Source organism: Diabrotica virgifera, chromosome 3, assembly GCF_917563875.1.
Source record: "Diabrotica virgifera virgifera chromosome 3, PGI_DIABVI_V3a".
Taxonomy (NCBI): domain Eukaryota; kingdom Metazoa; phylum Arthropoda; class Insecta; order Coleoptera; family Chrysomelidae; genus Diabrotica; species Diabrotica virgifera.
In genome coordinates, this window is record NC_065445.1 from 205935745 (window position 1) to 205960473 (window position 24729).

The 24729-nt window shown below is 34.0% G+C and overlaps 1 protein-coding gene across 1 annotated transcript in view; it reads left to right on the top strand.

Moving 5' to 3' along the window:
- The window catches only part of LOC126882332 (cytochrome P450 4C1-like), a 271597-nt gene that overhangs the window by 196913 nt on the left and 49955 nt on the right, over positions 1-24729 (top strand). Inside the window, exon 9 of the mRNA XM_050647208.1 lies at positions 10255-10323. Within this exon, the coding sequence (XP_050503165.1) occupies positions 10255-10323 (69 nt within the window). The remainder of the gene's footprint in view (positions 1-10254; positions 10324-24729) is intronic.

Sequence of the window (24729 nt, forward strand, 5' to 3'; positions counted from 1 at the left end):
GATTGACATGAAATTTGGCATACGCATAGCTAACATGTCAGAAAAAAAAACTGATATGGTGCCGATGTGTGCTTTTGCCCTGGGGTGAGTTTCACCCCATCTCGGGGGTGAAAAAATATATGTTCAAGATAAGTTTCGAAATGGATAAACTGACTAATTTTAAGCAACTTTTGTTCTATAGAGTTTTTTCAGCAAATCAATACTTTTCGAGTTATTTGCAAGTGAATATGTTCATTTTTCTACAAAATAACCACGTTTTTAGACGGTTTTTTGCAAATAACTCAAAACGTAAGCATTTTGTCGAAAAAAAATATTCTTAGCAAAACCATAGCATATAAAAAAGTGAAAAAAATGGTGTATATATTAGGTCCCTATACCTAGCAAAACCAGAGTTATAGCTAATGAAAAATAGGTTCATATTCTAAAAATTTCAAATAGAATAATTCAATGTCAAATATCTAAATAATGAAGCATTCTTGGGAACACACGTTAGAACTTCTTTAAAGTGTTTAAAAAAATCTTTATTTCTGTTTTTATAAAAAAAATTTCTAGCATCAAATGTAAGCAAGTTACGCTCAAAATAAATTTGGTCCCTTTTGTTTTGGCAAAAAAATCAAGAAGATCACCCCTCAATTAGCAACTTAAATGAAATTAATCGTTACCGCTTCACAAGTTACTTTACTTATGTTGTGTTTATATGATCTGTAAGTTTCATCGATTCAATGTGCTTATTTTTGAAAAAAAAATTGGTTTTATAGTAAAATTTTTAAAAAAGTTAATTTTGAAAAAATGCTTTTTTTTAAATAACTTAAAAATTGTTAGAGATACCAAAAGCCTTAAACAATAAAAAAAAGTCGGCTTTATTTTTCTGAATATTTTGTATTTTTTTGTTTTTCTGTAAGACAAAAATTGGTCAAAATTCGGTGTTCCTAAATTTGCATACACTCGTGATAAGTGACTCGTTCAAGCCCTTTTAACTACAGCTGTTTCAAAAATAAGGACTTTGAACAGATGAAACTTACAGATCGTATGATCAATACATACGCGAGTAAAAAACTTGTGAAGTGATAACAATTAAGTTCATTTGAAAAGCTAATTAGGGGGTGATTTTCCCGATTTCTTACCAAAAAAGAGGGACCAACTTTATTTTGAGCGTAACTTGTTTACTTTTGATGCTAATTTTTTTTAAACAAAAATAAGCATTTTTTTAAACACATTAAAAAAGTTAATATAAGTTTTCTCCAAAAAGGTGCTTCGTTTTTTGGTTATGGCACGTTAAAATGTTCGATTTGGAATTTGACGACTATGAACCTATCTTTCATTAGCTATAACTCTGCTTCTGCTAGATACAGTGACCTAACGTATACACCAAGTTTTTCACTTTTTTACGTGCTATATTTTTGATACGAAATTTTTTTAAAACAAATACTTTCTTTTTGAGTTACTTGCGAAAAATCGTTTGAAAACGTAGTTATTATGTAGAAAAATTAACATATTCACTCGCAAATAACTCGAAAAGTATTAACTTGGTGAAAAAACTTTATAGAACAAAAGTTGCTTAGAATCAGGCATTTTATCCATTTCCGGACTTATTTTAAACATATATTTTTCACCCCCAAAAGGGGGTGAAACTCACCCCTAGGGCAAAAGCACACATAGGCACAATATCAGTTTTTTCTTTGACTTATTAGCTATGTGTATGCCAAATTTCATGTCAATCCAAGCAGTTCTTTAAAATTTAGAGGTTTTGCAATATTTTACCTTCAAAGAACGGACTACATTTTGATTAACAAAAATTTTGGAATTTAAAATTCTGAATTATCTGTTGGCTATAAATTATTAACTATAAAATTACACTGATCAAATTAGTTGAAACATAAGAAAAGTGAACAAATAGGTAAAAATGATAAAATGAGGATAAAATTGATGGTAATGAGGGAAAAAGAAATTAAGTTAAATTTGTGAATTGGTATTCTATTATAGAGAAAAAATATATATAGAGATTCGGGTTAGAACGTCCTACGACGTTGTCCGATGCCCAATTGCCATCGTCTCCTATCATTACAATCGTCCTCTGTCAGTCCTCGTTCGCTCATTGATCTTCGAACTCCTTCCATCCACGATTTCTTTGGTCTTCCTCGTGTCCTTTGTTCCGGTGGTATCCACCGGATATACCTACTTTCTTTGGTAGTCTTTCTTCTGGCATTATTTGAACATGCCCATACCATATAAGCTGTTTTCTATCTATGCAGTCGGTCACAGTTTCTTTTAGCCCCATTTCTTCCTTAATTGTGTTGTTTCGAACCCTATCAAGTTTCGTTTTTCTAGCTGCTGTTCTTAGTGCATCCATTTCTGTGGCTTTTATTTTCCTTATTTGATGTTCTTTCATACGCCAAGTTTTAGATCCGTACAGCAGTGTGCTTTTTATCATTGTGTCATATATTCTCAATTTTCTTTGTTTTCCTATTTCGGTACTCCATAAAATTCCATTCAGAGATTTAATTAATTTTCTAGCTTTATTTATTCTACTGTTTATCTCTGCATCATCCGTTCCTATTTGTTAAAATTTATTTCCAGGTATTTACAGTTTTCACATCGTTTTATTGTTTTATTGTTTCCAGTTGCAGGTCAGTAATTTCCCCTCCTACGCAGAGCTACACCGTCTTTTCCATGTTCATTATCAAACCCCATTTTTCAAATTCCTGATTCAATTTTCGTGTCATGTACTCGAGATCCTCTTTGTCATTTGCACATATTACTTGATCATCAGCAAATTGGAGGGTATACAAACAAGTATCATCGTCCATCTGTATGTCAATTCCTTTGCATTTCGATTTCCACTGGTGGAGAGCTTTACCAATGTAGATTTTAAAAAGTGTCAGTGATATGCAGCACCCCTGTCGTAGGCCTTTATTGATTCTGAATGGTTCCGATATTCTGTTGCCTAATTTTATCTGGGCTTCCATGTTTTTGTATATTCAGGGCTGCTTTATCCATTAGGCAATATAGGCAGTTGCCTAGGGCGGCAAATTATGAGAGGGCGGCAAAAATACTGTACAAAAAATATTATTTGTATATAAAAATTAAAATCGAATAACAAGTATGTATGTTCGTCCATCAATGAAATTGAAGTGGGCATTCATTTCTAAATAGAATAAAACAAATTGCATTCATAACAAAAAAAATAAAACAAACATAGCATTCTGTTATCTTAACACTATTAATTCAAAAAGGACGGAAGCCATAAATTTAGTGATTATTAGGCCGTTGGCAGCTAGGCAAAGGCGATAGGTCATTGAACACTTCTTTATTACACATTTTGCAGAAACTAAAGATTTGACTTGTCTACAGTAGAACATCGAGTTAGAGTTGGGATTTTCAAACTGTATTATTACAAGTAGATGAGGTTCGTGTCGTCGCACAGATATACTCCAGGGAAATAAGCAAGAAATAGACCATGTTCGGGAAACTGAAATATCGAGGCAGCTAACTACTTTTTTAGTTATTGTTGACTGTTGACCTATAGGATGAAAACCTACATGTTTCCTGCCTAGAGTTCGCGTCCGTTTTTTAATTATTATCAATTTAGTGCAATCAACGCAATTTTTTTCATTTTTTGCACTCAATTAAAAAGCTAAATAGTTGAAATAAAATTACAAAATTTATTTTTTTAGAACATTGAAAAACATTCAAAATGACGATTTTTGAAAGTTAAAAAGTTAATTTGTTGCTTCGTAAACTGCAAAATAACTGAAAATCGTTATTTATTAATAAATTTTACTACAACTAACTTTGACCTGCAGTGTTTCACAATCAGAGTTCGAGTTAGTAGTTAATTAAATTAAAAAGTTTGATTTGTTTTGACTGTTACTGTTTGTTTTTAATTTTTTTTTTTTTTATATTCAGTAGTTTTTTTTTAACATTACATTTTTTTTTGATATGGTATATAATGTGTATATAAATTTTAAGTTTTTATTTTGTTTTTTTCTTTTTTGTTAATTTTTATTTTATTTTTTTTGTCTATTTTTTTGTTTCATTTTTTTGTTTCTTTTTTTTCGTATTATAAGGCTTATTACATTATTGGTGTGTTTGCAGATTGCTTACAAGTTTCATCTTAATTCTATGGTTAGTACATTATATTGTTTAAAGTTTATATTTACATTTTTTAATTAACCGATAAATACGACCGATCAATTAATTAGTTTAAAAGTTATTATATTTGTTTAGGGAGCGTTGAAGTATTACGTACGTAACGCGATTTTTGAAGATTTTTGACCCCCACCTACGTAAGGTACTGTAATGGGCGTTTAACTATTATGTAACGCAATTTTTGAAGATTTTTGACCCCCCAACCTGCGTTACGTAATATTTGAACGGTCCCTTATCCCAGAGACCTTTGTTTTGCAATAACACATGACAGAAAATAATGAAGATAGGGTAATTTTGCTTATGCCAAATGAAAGTAGAAAAGTGATACTATCAAAATATATTAACAAAAGATAAAAAATTATCTAATATAGTAAAAAATCCTAGTTTATACATATTTAGAATAACTTATTTAGAAAAATATTTTCCGTAGAAAACATCTTTTTACATATTCGAAAAGGTGATATTTTACTCGAATTTTTAAAAATGTAGTTCAAATGGTGACTATTTATAGTCATGGTGAGTGAAGGGGGAGCTGCTGCTTTGATTGCCCTAAATTGTTAATAATTAAAAAACGAATGCGAACTCTAGGCAGGAAACATAATGCAGGTTTTCATCCTATAGGTCAGCAATAACTAAAAAAGTTGTCAGTTACCTGGCGGGAGCCGACAAATGCATGAGTCCAAAAACTAAAAAAGCAACTTAAAACTACTATCATTTTCTATATCTTGGGATCTACTCAATGGATTTTGATCTTTCTGCTTTTAATTTGTATGTACTTTTGTGTATACAATTTGTCTAGACATTTATTAATTAATAAACAGTCTAATTTTTTTAACAATTTTTGAAAAAATAATTTTTTCTGAAAAATCCATTTTTTGTAGTCATACTATTATTATTAATAGAAAACGGTACAACGGCCTACTTTATTCAGATGGACTTACCCAAGTTTTTTATGTATTTTGTCCCGTAAAACACGAATTTTTTGGTTAACAGTTGATCCGGATGTCCATAAGATTGTTATAAACAAAGAACTTGAAGAAATACATAACAGCAATTCTTAACAAAACAAACCTTTTTTTTGCATTGCTAAAAATTAATTATTTTATTGTTAAACAAAGCTAGAGTAACAAAGCTATAGTAAACAAAGCTTGAGTAATGTTTTCAATGCATCTCTCATTTAAAATCGAACGAGTAGGCGCGCCTACAAACAGGCAATTTCTACGTATCATGCTTTAAAACGCATGCATTGGGCACAGGTCAAAACGCTCAAACATACTTATAATAGTAATATGTAACATTACGTCTGATGTAAAATAAATAATATTTTTAACACATCTTCAAACATTATTTGAAGAACCTAACATTCTTATTTAAATAAAAAGTTCTGCTTGCAGTTTTTTTTCGCAAAAATGGTACATGTTTGAAGGGCGGCTACTAGAGAACTGTCTAGGGCGTCATTTGACCTAAACGCGGCCCTGTGTATATTATATTCTGAACAGCTTTTATGAGTGTATGATTGATTTAAGTTTCCTAGAGTACCTGCCATAATTTCGAGATAGGTATGTTATCATATGCTTTTTCTAAATCTATGAATGAAAGGTGTGTTGATCTATTCCGTGCTAATTTCTTCTCTATAATTTGTTTTAAGCGGAAAACGTTGTCTGTGCAAGATCTACCAGCTCGAAACCTGTTCTGCTCCTCTTCCTCTTGGTTTTTGTATTCGTCTTCCATCATATCTCTGATTATTCTTCCATAGATCCTACTTTACCGTACTCGTTACTGATAGCCCTCGGTAGTTATTTCAATCTAATTTGTTACCTTTTTTATATATCGATGTTATGAAAGCTGTTTTCCATTCTTCTGGGATGCTTTCTCCATTGACGTACTTTGTGAATATGTATGCAAGAGATCTAAACAATTTCTGCTTCCGTTTTTTATCAATTCTGCTGATATTCCGCCGGAGCTGGGGGATTTTCCATTTTTAAGCTGTTTTACCGCTTTAGTCACTACTGCTACATCAATTAGTACTTGTTCGCGTTCTATATTTATTTCATTTTGAGCTTGATCTTTGTATTCTGTTCTTTCTTCGATAAGTAGATCCATATAATTATCTATCCATTTTTTTTGTTGGTATTAGCTGTATTGGGCTGTAGGATTTTTTATCGACTTTTACATTGTTAATGAATTTCCATGCTTCACTGCATTGTTTACCTCCGATATAAATATCTATTTCTTTGCACTTTTTATCCCATGTTTCTCTTTTTCCTTGCATGATCTTTCGCCTTGTGCCTTTTTTCTTTTCTTTGTATTTTCTGAGATCTTCATCTTGTTTTGTGTTTAGCCATTTTAGATATAGCTCGTTGTTTTCTCTAACCAGTTCTTCAATCTCAGAGTTCCACCAATATTTATTGCTTCTGGTTATTTGTCCAATTCCCAAGGCTTCTTTAGCAGCTTTTCTTATATTGCCTGTACTTTTCCGTATGCCTCCTCTAGTAAGACCCTCTGTTTCTTGAAGATATTCATCTAGTCTTTGTTGGTAAAGATATTTTGTGCTATCATATCGTAGGCGTTCTACATTATACTTTTCCTCTGTGATATCTGTTGTGTTTTCTTCCGGTATTTGTGTTGATCTTTGCTTGTTCGATTGTACCGGGAAAAAGATTTTAGTTTTAAGCAGGTGGTGGTCCGATATGTTACATATTCCTCTATATACCCTGACATCCTCAATATCTAACGCGGTTTTCTGTTTGATTATCACTTAATCTATTATTGATCTTAAATTTCTAGTAGGTTGTGTCCATGTGTATTTTTGTATTTCTTTGTGCTTAAAGTAACCATTACTGATTGCTAGCTCATGTTGTTCGCATACATTTATTAATCTGCCTCCATTTTCATTGACTATGTCTTCTCCAAATGGTCCTACTACTTTATTATTTGACTTTTTATCGGTTCTAGCATTTAGATCTCCTAATACTATTATTTCTCTGTTTTCTCCTACTTTTATTATTGTTTCATTTAAATCCTCGAAGCACTAATCTTTTTCCGCTATTAGAGCATCGTTTGATAGACCGTACACTCCTATAAACGTTATTTTTTTTTAAGATGTTCATATTAACTCTCATTATGTTTTCGTTTACTGCTTCCCAGTCTGTGATTTTATTTTTTAATTTTTTATGTACTAGTAGGGATACTTCTCTTCGTGCACGTTGTTTTTTTGGCATACCGCTGTAGATTTGTAGGTAGTCGCCAATTGTTTCGACTCCCGTTCATTTCTTTTTCGTCTCTGTTAGGGCTGTTATTGTGATCTGGTGTTCATTTAGATCGCGAATGATTTCTGTTAGTTTGCCACTACATCCTTGTGTATTAGGAGTTCCAAAATTCATTATCCTTTTTCTATGCCGTGGTCGTTTCCTATTTAATCCATCTGTATTTCCGAGGCTACCCTTGGGCTTTTTTGCATTTGTCTTTTTGACGTGAGATGAGGAGCAAGCCCATCGTCACAACCCCAACCTGGAGGACCAAAATTTTCTGTCTGGGTTTATTCCCATAGTCGAGCAGTTCCAGTTTTCAGGCGCCGGAGACTCGCCTTTCACCCTCTCTAGTCTGCTACATAACGCACACGAGGACGTGAGAGTAGGATTTTTTGGCAGAGCTGATTTGTATTCCTAGAACATCCTGACTTATTCGTCAGGAGACAGTGGGCATTGCTTAGAGTTTTAATATAATCTGGGTCTCGACAACCCATCTCGTCTCCAAGACCCTTTACCAACCTTAACCACCTCATAGAGAAAAAATAAATATGGAAATTAACCTCATCTGGACAATGTGTTGTTGGTTGTATAAGTTGAGGAGCCGATTTAAAATGTGAATAGACGCTTATTGAAATAGAGTAAATTGGAGTGATGATATAGTCAATATTATAGTAAGAAATGTATGATTAAAAAGATTATAATGATTATGAAAATTTAAGGAAATTTCTTGTGACAGTGTGGTGGGTATGTAAAATTAAAGTTAAAGATTGCAATATTAGAGGTGAGCCCAGTTGATACAAGAATGAAATTAAATTAATGTTGAAACATATTACGTTACAAATAAAATAAAAATTAATAAAACAAAATTAAAAGAAAGGTTATTGATAAAATTTTACTGCATTAATGACCGAGTTTAAATATGAGAACTGAAATTAAATGATGAAATGCTAGAAACAAATTAAGAGGTATATATTCGAAAATAATCAAAGACAAAAAGTATAAAAGACTGTAATATGAAGTCAAAGGACAGTGCAATAAGGGAAAGGGGTGGAGTGAAAGAAAAGGGGGATATGAGGGTTGAACTGAACGAAGTAATGGGAAGAGGGAAAGTGAGAAAATGGTACGGTGAATTAATTGGGTTTTGATTAATAGGGAATTATGTGGTTATTAATTATTAGTGTGTTTAAAGGAATTGAAACAGTGAAGACCAGAAGAAAATAGTTGAAAAGGGGAATACGTTGCTGAGGAGAGTGGGTAGGATGGAAGAAGAGAAAAATTGTGTGACAAAGTAATATCAATTATGAGAATAATTAACGGTGAATGGGCACAAAATTACGGTTAAGAGATGTTTGTCTATTGACACAGTTGGGACTTTTCTTCAGGTCTTTGACAATTTCCAAATCCTCATATAAGTCCAAACGTATTGTATTTTTTTGTGAAATATTTTGTATCAACTGAACACCTTCAGGAATCTTAAGTTCATGTTTATTGACTTTTAAATGGTGTGAAAAGGCTAAAGTGGTATCTCTCTTGCTGTGTTCAGCAGATCGGGTGGAAAGAGATCTGTAAGTTCTACCAATATAGGTAGCATCACAGTCTGAACAAGAGAGTATATATACCACACTACGGTTCACATAATGGATTGGGTGTTTGATGAGAGAGTAATAAGTTTCGAAACCGGTAGAGGTGCTTGCTGCTCCCTCTGATTAAACTTCAATGATGATGCGGCTGTAGTTTCATGTTGCAACGAAATGGAAAATAGTTATTCATTTTTGATCTACATGTTTACTCCAGTATGAATGGAACCATTCTCGTTGAAACTTTATCGCGCTCATCTTCTTTAGTCTCTTTAGTCTCAGCATCCGTATGGCTTGCAAATTGAAGAAGCCTCGGAGGTGTAACTAGAGAAGGTTCCCATTGTTTTCAGACTGGTAGGATGTAGACTAACATGTTTGATGTTGTTTTATGTGCTATTAGATGGAAAACTTAGTCTTTTGCTAGCAGTTGCCGCTAGGGCATCCCTGCCATTTCGTTCGTTGCAATCCGTGACTGCACGCCGGGGTTTGTCCTAGTCGGGTCAGAGAGAGCAGCATATGTGCCACCTGATGAGAGACACATAAATTTCGAAACCTGTAGAGGTGCTTGCTGCTCTCTCTGATTGAACTACAATGATGATGTGGCTGTAGTTTCATGTTGCAACGAAATGGAAAATGGATATTCATTTTTGATAAATAAAATATTTCCCGATGGTCTTTTTAATCGGTCAACTAATACATAAATATATGCCAAAATATCATAATTTAAAAATAAAAATCGATCTGTTTCGGGCTTTTTCCTTAAAAGAGAGAATTAAATAGCCTTTCAAATGAGCTAGCACACGACCCATATTCTCATTTAAAAGAATCATCAATGACGTCATCACAACCAGATGGATGACGTTACTTGTATGCTATATATTCCCAAATATCATAATTTATAAATAAAAATCGACTTGTTTCGGGCTTTTTCCTTAAAATGGTCGGTTTATGAAATAACGAATTTATTCTTTTCATTTGCATCACACTTTATAAAAAAAAATTATATAGTTTCCCACCTTTAGACATCTGTGACAGGAGTATTTTATAAAATTTTCCTGTCACAGTAACAATTGTCGTACGTCTAAAGATGGGAAATTATGTAATGTAATGTTTATTTATACGCTTTTATCGATAATTTCCACCTTAACTAGTTTCATCTTATTTTACTCCACAATGTATTATGTTTTCCATCTTTTGAGTTATTTTGCAGGTTATTAGCGCGCTCATCACCGTACAGGTTAACTGTTGTTAATTACATTAATTTATGACATTTTCAGACCACTGATACAACAGCATCTAGTATTTGTTTTGTTTTAATTATGCTCGGTTTATTCCAAGATATTCAGGTAAATCAAACATTTTTGGTTATATATCCGATTTATTTTTTAAATATGATAGTAGGGAAGGAAAGTATGCTAAATGTGCAGACTCGAGCGCTTTGGGGACCTATTGGGTTGTAAAGAGTAGGTTCAAAAACAAAAAAAAGTTAAGTAAAGTTTTCGATTTTAGTGGGAACTTTCCATTTTTAATTTAATTTTCCATTTCCAACAATCGTTTTTTCCGATTATAGTGCCATTTATCCATAATTCGAAAAAATGTTTCAAATAAACGTTACTTATTTTGACGTAAGGAATCTGAATCTGCAATAAAAATGTGGGCTCCTATTTAACATTTTAAAGTAACCCCCCACCCCACCTCCGTGTGGGGTCGTGTTTGGTGCCATTCGATAGATTTTTCAAACATACTGAATAAGTGTATTTTTCAGTTTTTCGGTCTGATGTTCATTTTACGAAATATTGCGGGATTCGTATTTAAAATTTTAAATTTACCCCCCACCCCTCTCCGTGGGGAGTCGTGTTTGGAATCATTTAATAGATTTTTGAGAAATATTGAGCACGTATTTTTTAGTTTTTAGATCTATCGTTTCACGAAATATTCGCTTTTCTCTTATGAAACTTTGTGACTCGTCCATTTCCTTACCCAAATCGCCAGATTTTTTAAATGTATACTGTTTTGCATGTACTTAGCTTATCTTATCTTAATCTGACGATTTCGAGTTTTTCTGAGGATAGAAATTTTTCGCTCCCCCCCCCCCCCCCTCTTAATGAACTCCCTCGTGTTTAGAGCCAATATATGGTAGAGGTACATCTACAGGGTAACAGGTTTCTCCCCATATGATAACCTGACGTGCTCGAGTTACTGGAAAAATCCCCGCTTAGACTCCTCTACCATAAGAATAATTGTTATTTTATTACAGATAGATAACTTTTGAAATATAGCGAGTAAATTATTTTTACGGTAATTTAATAGAGTATAGTAATTTATTTTCATGCAGTTGTTCTTAATACAGCACTTAATAAGGTATCCATCTCGACTCAAAATTAAAATGGGCAGTTCACATGGATATGTTTAGTAAGTCCTTTAACCCTTTAGTGCCGGACCGTCATTCGGCAAGTCGGCTCCTGTATACGGATTCGAGCGCTTACCGAGCGGCTTCACGCGGTCGGATAAAATACAGTATCACACTACAACTAATTAAAGTTAATGTAATAATAACACCTATTTTAGGAATAAAACTATTTTTATTAAATTTATTATTCTACATTAGGGATGGGAAAAACCTACCGGTTTAAACCTAAAACCGGTTTTTTTACTTCACAATTACCGGTTTTACCGCTTGTTTTTTTGTCCCGGTTATAACCGGTTTTTTCTTTTTAAAGTAAAAACCGGTTATTAGGTTTTTACGGTGATTAGGATTAGGTTAGGTATTATTTTGAATCCCAATCATAATTATTATTCTCAAGTAATTATTCCAAACAAATCCATAATTCAAATTTTATTTTATTTTATAAAATACAGAAGCAAACTAAAAGTGCAATCTTATGGTGGCTCCCGCCTTCTGAGCCACCCTGGATACTGAGGGGTGGTTACCCCGACTATGAGGGTTGATGTAGTAAATATAGTTCGTTGTTAAGACATTTATTTACACGTTAAATATATCACAGAAAATAACTGGTGGTATATTATTTACTTGAAATCGATGTTACCCCGTCGAATCTCAACTGCTCATTCATTTCTCTGTTCTCGTAAAAATATAATTAAAGTCGGTTATTGTTTATTTACTGTTTTGGTAAGACGAGGTGACCGTGATTTAAAGTGCTGACTGTTAATAAACACCCACTGAATATTATTGCAACTCGACCTTGTATCAAATACTAGCATGCAAAACTAGGTTACTCGTATTTATTAAACAAACATTACCACGGGCATTTAATTATTAAAAGGTTTATTTGTAATATGATGTTTATTGAGATGCTGTGTATCCCAATTCATCTTCCCCTTCCCCCGAAAATTTTCTGACTACGGATAAGGAAGAAAATTTTTCTAATAGTACCACTAATTACTTGCTGCGTTTTACGAAGTACAATATATACATTTTTCCTATAAATACTAATTAGATACAAAAAAATAAAAGTGAAAATGTTCGTTATCTAGACTGTTCCCGTTTCACTTGTCACTCACGGTGTTCTCGGATTGTAAGCATATAGTCTATTCTTATGTATTTCCTTGATTTTATTGTTTTCCGATCTGATCTTACAATTAACATTATTTACTTCTGTTATTGTGAAAGGGCCTACATAAAGACTATCAAACTTACCATTCTCTTCCCTTTTTACCAGGACTAGGTCTCCTATTTTAAATTGTTGTGGTGTTGCTTTGAGCTTATTCTTTTCTTGTCGCTCTTTTTTGTGCTTTAGTAAGAAGGTTCTAGCTCTCTCGTGTGCGCTTTGTAGTTTGTAACGTAACTCATTGTAGTAAGCATCTATATTGTAACATGGTTGAACCTCCTGTGTAAGGTCTTCTGGTAGGTTAACCTTCCTGCCATATAATAGTTCAAACGGTGTGTAACCATGGTAAGCGTTAGGGGTTGTATTGTAGCAGTATGTGAACATCCTGCAACACACATCCCAATTTTCTCTGTCTTCATCTATGAATGCTCTTACGTACTCGTTTAATGTTCTGTGTAGTTTTTCGCAACTTCCAATGGACTGTGGATGGTATGCCGTTGAGAAGTTGTGCTCTATTTTTAATAGCTTTGTTAATTCCTGCATTACTTCATTTTTATATTCTGTGCCTTGGTCTGTTCTTATTTGCTTCATGAGTCCGTATGTTGGTATGAAATGATCAAAAATTCCTCGGGCTATTGTATCTGCTTCTTTATTGCACACGGGTATGCTGACCGCGTATTTAGTAAGTTCACATAACATTGTTATACAGTATCTATTACCTTCGTTACTTTTAGTGAATGGACCTATCGTATCTATATATACTATGTCCCATGGTTTGGAAGAAGTGTCCGATATCACGAATTCTTCGACATGTGTTTTTTTCGGTTTATTAATTTGACATTTATGACATTGTTTAACGTATTTTCTTACGTCTTTTTCCAAATTTTTCCATCTAAATCTTGCTTTTAGCTTCTTTATGAGTCTGTTATTTCCTACGTGTCCTCCAAACATCGGATGATTGTGATATTCTTCTATTAGCCTGTGTTTTTCTTTGTCTTCTTCTATTGTTTCTGGTACTTCACATATGTATATTTCAACATTCTTTAATATTTTGTTTCCTTGTTTAATAAATTCCTCAATTGTGCACACTTTAAAAATAATATCGTTTACGTATATTTTTACTTTACGTACTGCATTCTCTACCGCCAGCTTATCAAGCTGTGCCAACATTTGGTTTAAATCGACATGATTGAATCCTGTGGCTATGCTCTTGCTGCACTTTATTTTGTTTTTGACCCTAATGCTCAGCCTTGGTGAGATTAGTTCTGCTCCAAAAGACAAAATTGGTAGTCTATGCGCCTCTAAATTATTTAGTACCTTTCTTACTGTCTGTTTGTGGGCTTCTGGCTGTAGTGCGAGTTCGCTTTCTGCCTTCGTTTGCCTTGCTTCCTTCTTATTTTCTCTTGCTTGAGCTCGTGTTATAGCTAATATATGGGTATTGTCTATGTATAGGTTCTTTAGTTGATGTAATGTTATTCTTGAAAGACTATCTGCATAGTTATTTTTCCCTGTTATGTATTCTATTTCGAAATCGTATTCCTCTAAATCTAATCTGATTCTTGTAAGTTTCGAAGTTGGTTCTTTCATTGCAAATAAATGTGTTAGTGGTTTATGATCCGTTTTTACTAAAAATGTTGGTGCTCCATATAAATAACATTTGAAATTATTAATTCCCCAATGAATCGCTAGTAATTCCTTAACGATTATAGGTTTATTACATTCTCCTTTATTAAAAGTTCTTGATGCGTATGCTATAGGTAGGTCTATGCCGTTATAATCTTGACTTAAAATTGCTGAACAACTCTCGTTGGATGCGTCTGTTGTTAGGATGAATTGTTTATTGAAATCTGGATATTTTAGGATCGGTGGCTTCATCAGAGATGATTTAAGCTTATTGAATGCTTTTTCACATTCTTCTGACCAAAAAAATTCAACTCCTTTTCTTGATAATCTGTTGAGTGGTCTACATATTTCAGCAAAATTTTGAATAAAACGTCTATAATAGTTACAAAATGTTACGAATCTTTTTGTTTCTTCCGCTGTCTTAGGTGTCGGGTATTGTTCAATCGTTGCATATTTTGCTTTGTCTGGTGATACTCCTTCCTGAGAAAGATCATGTCCTAAATATGTTACTTCTCTTCTAAAAAATTGACATTTTCCTGGGTTAAGTTTCAAATTGAATTTTCGACATGTCTCAAATGTCTTTTTCAGGTTGTCTAGGTGATGTTTTTCAGATATTCCTATCACTACTATATCGTCCATGTAAAGAAATGCTTTGTCTGGTGTTAATCCCGAAAATGCTATTGACATCATCCTTGAAAAGCTATTTGGGCTTACATTTAATCCAAAAGGTAATCTGGTAAATTGAAATGCTCCATTTTCTGTGCTAAACGATGTGTATTTTCTCGATGATTTTTCTAATGGTATCTGGTGAAAACCTGACATTAAGTCTATAACCGAAAACCATTTCGCTCTTCCTAGTTGATCTAGTATCGAGTCTATCCTTGGTAAAGGAAATTTGTCTGTGACTATTTTCTTGTTCAGTTGTCTAAAATCTATGCATAATCTCCATGCTTTATTTCCATCTATCGCCTTTTTCGGTACCAGTACTACTGGGCTGTTGTATTCTGATGTAGACGGTTCTATTATTCCTTGGTCTCTCAGTTTTTGCACTTGCCGGTTTAATTCCTCTGTTTGTGCATGAGGTGTCCTATAGTTTTTAATGTATACCGGAGTTTGGTCTTTAACTCTCAGTTTCTGCTCGTAGAAGTTGTTACATGTTAGCATGTCGTGCCTTAGGGCGAATATATCTGAATAATCTTCACATAAAGATACTAACTTATCGCGTATGTATTCTGGAATGTCTAACTTCAATGATTCCCGTAATTCCATTTTCCTATCCTTGCTGTCGTTTCGTAGGTTGTGTTCAAAATTTTGATGTACGGATTATTACTTGAAATAATTGCTCTCGCTATGAATATTCCTGGTTGTATTTCTTGTTGTTCCACTATCCTGTCGTTCTTCAGCGTTTGAAAAATTTTTACGATTCTGTAAATTTCACATCTGGGCGGTATTATTATCGTGTCATTATCTATATTATCCAAAATGCTTGTACTAATGTAACAATCGTTGTCCTCTTTAATGTGCATTTTAAGGTTAGCATAGTCTAGTACGCATTGAAAATTTGAAATGAAGTCGCTCCCAATGATTCCGTCGGTTGGAATAGGAAAGCTAGGTTCCACTAATTGAAAGATATGCTCAAATCGAGATCCTTTTACTTCTAGTGTTGTTTCAACTTCTCCCATTGTTTGTAATTCTCCTTTAGTTACTCCTTTTATTTTCGCTTTTGTGTTTGGTTTCACATTTTCCTTCATAAAATCTTGTGAACATTTCAGTATTGAAATATCAGCTCCTGTGTCTATGATAAAGGTATTTGTGTTTTCTAGGATTCCTGTTTTCATTCGTACAAAATTCGTTAGGTTTAAGTCGAAGTTGTAAATATTATATTCCACTTCTGACTGTGTACTTTCCTTGTTTCGTTCATTCAAAACCCCAACTGCTGGTTTTCTGTTTCCTCTTGGCTGTCTTTTAACTCAAGTAGCCTTACGTTTCTGTTTCGTCCTCCTCTCTGGTTTCCTCTGTACGTTTGGTTGTTGAATTGTCTATATCCTCTGTTGGAATAATTCCGTTGGTTTCCTGTTTCTTCTCCTTCGATCCGTTGTCCGAAGTTATTTCTTCTTCCTCTGTCGTATTTGTTGTGGTATCCTCTTCGGTATTGCTGTTGTCCTCTCCTATTTTCATAATTCGTCCTATAATTGAACACTCTTCCCTGTGTGTTCTCCTCTGTCGTATCAATCGATAAAAATTTAGATACTACTTCCTGCGGTGTTGTGAAATTAGCTGCCTCCAGTATTAACTTTGCTCTATCCGTATTAACGTTTCGCTTCATTGTTGCTACAACTGTTTCCGTTGTGTATTTTTTCGCTAGCTCCAATGGCATTCCTTCCGCTATGTATGCTACTTTCAACTGTTCCGCTAATTCCTCTACTTCGGATGCGTACACTGCTGCCTCTTTGTTTCCTTGCCTTTTCTTTGTTAACTTGTCTATTATCGTTTTCGGATTGTCACCTCTTAATTCTTTCTTCAGTGCCGCTGCTATAAGTGGGATCGTATCCTCTGTAGTTATCAGATTTCTAGCCTTATTAGTCAATCTTGTTTTTATTAATGTTATTGCTGTCTCTTCATGTCCTTCTGCTATTTTTCCAAGTAACTCTAATGCGTCTAAAAATGGTTGTAATTTCCCTGCGCTTCCATCAAACTCGTTGGGCAATACCTTGCTTCCAATATTCAAAAATTCGTTGATTGTCAGAGCCATGTTTAATATTTTTATCTCTTGTTTTATGTCGCTTTTTCCCTCTTTTATTTCCTTGTCAATTTTTTCCTCTATCTCCTCCTCACTTTTTTCCTCTTCTACTTCTTCGTCGCTTTGTTCTTCCTCTATTTCCTTGTCGATTAGTTGATGTATTGAACTTGGAACTACTGTCCTTAGGTTTACAGCTTGAAATGAGCGTATAACTTTGTCTCTTATTTTTCCGAAATATTTGTTGCACGCTTCTCTTTGTTTGTCCGATAGCGCTTCCCAATTTTTCTTCGTTAAATGTGTGAATTTGTTATACAATTTAATTAGCTGTGTCGTTACTTCTTCTTGTATATCCTTAGATTTAGGTACTTTCTTCTTCAAGACCCTTCTACTTTGTCTTGTTACTTCTTGCGTAATCTCCTCAACTATTTTGATGAAATCTTCCCAAGTAACTTTGTTGCTACTCATTTATTCATAATTTTCTTATTCCTGTACCCGTAACGAACGCATAAATTTGACAGTCTTACGCGGTATAGTAAATATATATGAAAAATATTATGTCAAAAATAGTAAAAATATAGTAAATTGCCATAAAAAATCAGTATATCACTCAATAAAAATCACCATTAAAAGGGGTCTACTGCTTAGCCCATAAAAGTGTAATAAAAATCAGTAGTCCCATAATAAATGGATAAGAATCAGCAAAGATAAAATATGTTGGTAAATATATAAAAAAATCATATAAAAATCAGTATCAAATAAAATGTATCATTACGTCCTATAATAACTAATATCAGGGTTAAAAAAAAAATTCTGTATATTTTGATAAATATTGGTATCATAAGGAAATTAAAATAGAATAATTAAGTAAAAATAGGTAAAACTTAAAAGGTAATGTGCGTCTTAAATGATAATTACGTTAATATTACTTTATACTTTATATTTTATATTATACGAATCAGGAAATACCATAAAAATAGATAATATGGACTCACCACTTTTACACGTCAATGTTCGCTGTAGATCTCGCCAGTCCACGATGAATGTTCCTTTTGAGGTTCCTTCTGTGGGCCTTCCATAATGACCACGCCAATCTAAGAATCAGAACAGCCGTAATTATGTAAAGCAGCACCTTCAGCTCCGTACCGGGTTTGACGTCCTTATTCTTGACGATAAAGTTGCTGTTCACTACTCCATTCTCCTGGAGTTCATCCTTGGACGACTTTCCTCCCATCCTTGTTCCAGTTTACCAGTCCTGAGTTCTTCCCTGGTCTTGGATCGCCATATGGTGGCTCCCGCCTTCTGAGCCACCCTGGATACTGAGGGGTGGTTACCCCGACTATGAGGGTTGATGTAGTAAATATAGTTCGTTGTTAAGACATTTATTTACACGTTAAATATATCACAGAAAATAACTGGTGGTATATTATTTACTTGAAATCGATGTTACCCCGTCGAATCTCAACTGCTCATTCATTTCTCTGTTCTCGTAAAAATATAATTAAAGTCGGTTATTGTTTATTTACTGTTTTGGTAAGACGAGGTGACCGTGATTTAAAGTGCTGACTGTTAATAAACACCCACTGAATATTATTGCAACTCGACCTTGTATCAAATACTAGCATGCAAAACTAGGTTACTCGTATTTATTAAACAAACATTACCACGGGCATTTAATTATTAAAAGGTTTATTTGTAATATGATGTTTATTGAGATGCTGTGTATCCCAATTCAATCTCACATCACCCAGAAACAATTATTAAGTTTTATTATAATATTTCCTTGAAAAGGTATTTGTAATCAAAATATTTACATAAGAAGTGGTCTGGTTGAATTAGACGCAAACATCATCTATTTTCACACTTAACTCTTGACATTGAAAGTTGGTGAATGACTTTTTCTGATTACCAAAAATAATGCTCTGACTATGAATATCGAATTACTGATTACGAATACGAATTTCCAAGAATTTCTCTACGTTTTCAAAATAATACACTCATACAGGAAGTATTAAATTAGTTAAAATGTACCTATTAGACAAATATACAAACGTGTTAAAAGTAATACATGTACTTTCGATAGTACTAATTTTGATCATATTGATATCGGGTCGAATGGAGTATCGCAAACTAAAGTGTATTGTAAATGTAACTTTGTAACCTATTGGATTAAAAAAACCGAAAACCGGTTTTTCCAAAAACCGGTTTTTTGCCCGGTTATATCCGCCAGGTTAAACCGTAAGTAAAAAAACAGGTATAACCGAAAACCGGTGTTTTGTCAAAAACCGCCATCCCTACTCCATAGTATGTGAGTTAAATTAAATTTTATCCATAAAAAACCATTTCAAACAAAAAATATTAAAAAAGATAAACAAGATAATTCGTATGGAATTCCCCAGATTATTTTTTGCTCGATATCGTCCCAGTCTCCTAATCTGGGAAATTCCATCCGAATTATCTTGCAAGGGATAGTAAGGTAAGTTGTAAACAGCAGCACAGTAAATTCACCCCCCACAAAATCCCATCAGTCAAACATCCAAACCTTATCACCAATCAAATTAACTAAATCTAATCTCCCTCTGGACATCACCCACTTTTGGGCGTGGTTTCCCCACTTTTAGATTTGAATAAGGTAATTCGGACAGAACAAAAATACCTGAAATATGATGAAGATGGTGGTACCGCCTTATGGCGAACGAAAAGTCATGATGCACCCGTGTGCATCACCGTACTGAGCGGACAGGCAAGCTTGATGCACACGGGTGCATCACCGTACCGAAGGGGTTAATAAGTCGTACTATGCATTTATCCCGTATTAAAAATATTATGCCCATCTCTGCGCTGTTAAATGTATACTCTCTCTCTCTCGTTTAATCCCTCCTTGTGGAGTATTGGGCGCTTATGCGTTTCTTGGCCAAAAGTGTAAGATTGCTGTCTGGCCGGGACAGCGCATCTTCTTTTGTGTTTATTCTCTGGATAAACTGTGAACTAATTCCCTCCACTCTCTTCTATCTTTTGCTCTCTTTTTGACTTCGCCCCATCTTAGTCTAATTTTTTCGTGTTCTCTCGTTGTTGTTCTTTTCCAGCTTTTGTCTGTTCTGCCCCTCTTTATTTTCCCCTCTGGTTGGTATTCAAGTGCTTGTCTTGTTATGATGCTTTGGTCTTTCCTTAAAGTGTGGCCGATCCATTTCCATTTTTTCTCCTTGACTGTAGTAGATACGTTAGTTTGCTTTGTCCTTTCCCATAGTTCTGTATTAGTTATTTTGTTTGGCCAGTATATTTTCAGGATTTTTATTAGAGATTTGTTTACAAATGTTTGTAGTTTTTTAGTTGTATTTTCGTCCTGTTTCCATGTTTCTGCTCCATAGAGCAGCATACTTTTAATGCAACTGTTAAAGATTTTAATTTTTGATGTTTCCGATATTTCGTTTGTTTGCCAAATTTTATTTAAGGCGTTGAATGCGTGTTGCGCCTTTGTTACTCTCGTCTGTATATCCTTTTTACACCCACCGCTCCTTTCCATGACAGATCCCAGATATGTGAACTTGTCTACCTCTTCTACTTTTTTACCGTTTATCATTATTTTATTATTTGGATGGTTATTATTTTTTAGAAGTTTAGTTTTTTCTGTCTTTATTCGAAGTCCGATCGTGTCGGAATACTGTGCCAATTTGTCAATTTTTGCTTGCATATGATTTCGGTGTTCAGTTATCAGGCAGATGTCATCTGCAAATTCGAGATCTTCTAGCTGTTTGAAAAGGTTCCACCTGATGCCTGTTCCATCGTCGATTACTTTCCTCATTACCCAATCTATCATAATAGGAAATAGGGTAGGGGATAGTACACAACCCTGTTTGACTCCACTTTCTATGGATATTTCTTCTGTTACTTCACCTGAATGTTCTAGTTTGGCTTTGTATCCTTCGTAGAAGAGTTTAATAAAGTTTATGATTTTTTGTGGTATCCCATATAATCTAAGGATTTTCCACATATGTGCCCTATTTACACGGTCAAAGGCCTTTTCGAAGTCGATAAAACTCACATCTATATCTTTATTCCATTCATCTGTTTGTTCCAAGATAATTCTAAGGGTGCAAATGTGATCAATAGTGGAATGGTTGGAACGGAAGCCTGCTTGGTTGTTTCTCAGTTTTTTATCTAGTTCCGGCTTCAATCTTTCCAAAATGATTTTGGTCAGCACTTTGGATGTGGCACTTAGTAGTGTTATTGCACGCCAATTGTTGCATTTGTTCAGGTCTCCTTTTTTGGGTATTTTTATAATCAATCCCTCTGTCCACTCCTTTGGCAATTCTTCGTCCGTCCATATTTTATTCAAAAGTGTATGTAGCATCTCTACTGACTGCTCGGTGTCTGCTTTTATTATGTCAATGGGTATATTGTCGATTCCTGCGGCTTTGCCATTTTTTAGTAGTTTTAGGGTGTTTCCAATTTCTTCCATTGTAATTTCTCCAATATTCACTTCTAGCTCTGGTGATTCTACTTCATCTTCTATGATTTGAGTTATTTCAGGCTTAGCATACATCTCTTCGAAGTATTCCTTCCATCTTTGTATTATTTATTTCTCATTTTTTATTCTATTTCCTTGTTTATCCTTTACTGCTCGTATATTTCGTTGTGCTTTTCCTGTTAAGTTTCGTATGATTGTATATTGTGTTCGTAAGTCGTTTCCTTTCGCTGTTTCTTCTGATATATTTAGCATCTCATTTTTTATAGTTTCTTTTATCTTTTCTGGCTTGTTTTTTTACTTCTGCGTTTTTTGCCTTGTATTTCCTTTCAAGTGCCCTCTCTTCTTCCGATCCTTCCTTTTGTAGAATTTCTTCTTTGATTTTTTTTTCTTCTATCAGTAGTAGAGTGTCTTTGGTAATCCATTTTTTATTTTGTCTCCTTTTTAATCCGATTGTTTCTTTTGCTGTATTCATCATCACTTCTTTAAAATATTTCCATATTTCTTCGACTGACTCTCCAGTTTGTTGTGATACTGTTCGGTTAATTGCCAGTTTCTCACTGAATTTATTTCTTATACATTCTTGTTTTAGGGCATCAACGTTGTACTTGTTCCTTCTGCTGATTTTTTGGTTTTTATCTCTGGCTAATTTCATTTTTAGTCTCGCTTTGATTAGCATGTGGTCTGATCCCACATCAGCACCTCTTAAGCTCCTGACATCTTGCAGCCAGCTTCTTCATTTATATTCAATTATTATGTGGTCTATTTGATTCTTGTATCTCCCTCCCGGTGATTTCCATGTTTCCTTATGTATCCGCTTATGTTTAAAGATGCTTCCGCCTATTAAAAGTTCATTTTGCTCACAAAATTCGATTAATCGATTTCCATTGTCGTTTCTCTCTCCGATTCCCTCCTTTCCCATCACATGTTCATGTCCTTTATTATCATTTCCTATTTTTGCATTAAAGTCTCCGATTACTATTTTTATATCTCTTCTATATTTATTATTAATCTTATTAAACGTTGTTTGTAGTTGCTCTTAAATTCTTCCTTCTCATTTTCGTCGTTTTTATTTGTGGGAGCATATACATTTATTACTATTATGTTATAATATCTTGCCTTCAGTCTCGCCCAAATAATCCTTTCTGACACTGGTTCCCACTCTACTAGAGCCTTTCTCCCCTTTTGGGCTAGCAGTATTGTCACTCCCTTTTCGTGTTTGTCATTTACATCCGTGTTCCCAGAATATATCATTAGTTGTTGGTCACCTACTCAGGTTGATCCACTACCATTCCATCTTGTTTCGCTTAGTCCGACAATGTCTAATTTGTACTTATCAATCTCTTGGCTCACCTGCTCCAATTTGCCGGTTTCGTGTAGGGTTCTTACATTCCATGCACTTATAAATATGCTCTCTCTTATACCTATTTCATGTTTATCTTTCGTTTTTGCTCTATTTCTATTTTCGTCCTTGCTCAATTCCTTTTTCTGTGCCTTGTTTGTCGTGATTTGTGCTTTTGTTTGTGTGTTTTCATCTTCTGTTAGTTTTTTGGATTTCTCTTGTCTTCTTCTAGCTGGTTGCTGTATCGATTCCATTTGTGTGTTTTTCCATCCATTGTTAATTTATTATATTTTATTGTAACACTTTTACCCTTATTAATTTCTTCATTTGCGACTTGTCTTATTTTTTTCTGTGTTTGTAGTTCTTCTTTTGTTATGTCATTATTTATACATACTTTATTGCCTTTTATGTGTTTTAGTTTAGCTTTATTTTGCATGATCTTTTCTTTATCAAACTTGTTCTGTAGTTTGATCAAACATGTTTTTTCTCCCAGTTTGATAACTTCTTCGATTTGAACATTGATATTCATTTCTTTTTCCATGAAGTTTCCTACAGTTTGTTTCAATGTATTTCTATCGATTGTATCTATTGGCAAGCCTTGTATTACAACAATATTTACTTTCCTTTCTTTTTCTAGTCTTTGTACACGTATTTTCATATCGTTTAGTTCTTTTTTCATTTCTTCCTTCTCCTTGTGTTTAGTTTGGTTTTCTTGTTTAACTTTCTCCAATTCTGTTTGAATAAGGTAATTCGGACAGAACAAAAATACCTGAAATATGATGAAGATGGTGGTACTGCCTTATGGCGAACGAAAAGTCATGATGCACCCGTGTGCATCACCGTACTGAGCGGACAGGCAAGCTTGATGCACACGGGTGCATCACCGTACCGAAGGGGTTAATAAGTCGTACTACGCATTTATCCCGTATTAAAAATATTATGCCCATCTCTGCGCTTAAATGTATACTATAGCTTTGTTTATAGTAGACATTGTTGCAACATAGTTTTATGAGGGAATTCAGTCAACAGTGACAGAATATTTATAACACAAAAACGTATAATACAAAAAATGTTTGGAATTAGACCTCTTGAGAGCTCTAAGCCCATATTTAGTAAGAATAATATTTTAAGTTTTCCATGTATTTATATTTTCAGAATTCACCAAGGCGAGTTGGTGACTCGCTGAGTGTACCTGGTCATAGATCGAGTAAATTTGAAATGTCAGTAAAGTAGGTATATGAGCATTAGATTGTTTAACGTTTTACCAAAAAAATATAGAACAATTAATAAATATTTCTTTAAGAAATCCATTAAAAGCTTATTGATTACCAAATGTTATTATACTGCGAAAGAGTTTGTTTCGGACAGAAATATTACCTAAATGTTATCAATTCTATCTACCTTAAAGTGTTTATAAAATTTATAAATGTATTAATTTTATTTTTTGTTTGTTCGTAAAACTAATGACATATCCTATACATTGTATGTTTTAAAGGATGAATAAATATCCATATTTAGCCATACGGCTCACACTCCCTCTAAGGGGAAAATTGACTCATCCCAGATACCTACGGTATCAAAAGGATTGGGCTCTGGTAACGTTTCGTCCAGAACGTTTCGTTATCCAGATTTAGCCACACGGCCCACACTCCCTCTAACCGGGAAAATTCACTTATCCCAGATACCTACGGTATCAAAAGGATTGAGCTCTGGTGGGGCTCTTTCCATGTTATCGAGCCCTAAGTGACTTGGTATGCAGGTGTATCTCCCAAAAATTTTCGTACACATCTGGCCGTTGCGAGTAGTACAGCTTTCTGCATGGTCTTGTAAAGATGTTCATTTAGACCCAGACCCAGCCTTTTTACGCTTTCGAGGAGGTTCTTCGTAATGACTCCAGTAGTATACATAACAATAGTTATCGTCTGGGTACTTTGCATTCTCCATTGCCTTCGTATTTGAATTTCCAGATCTCTGTACTTGGCGATCTTTTCAGTAAATTTACTACGTAGATTATTT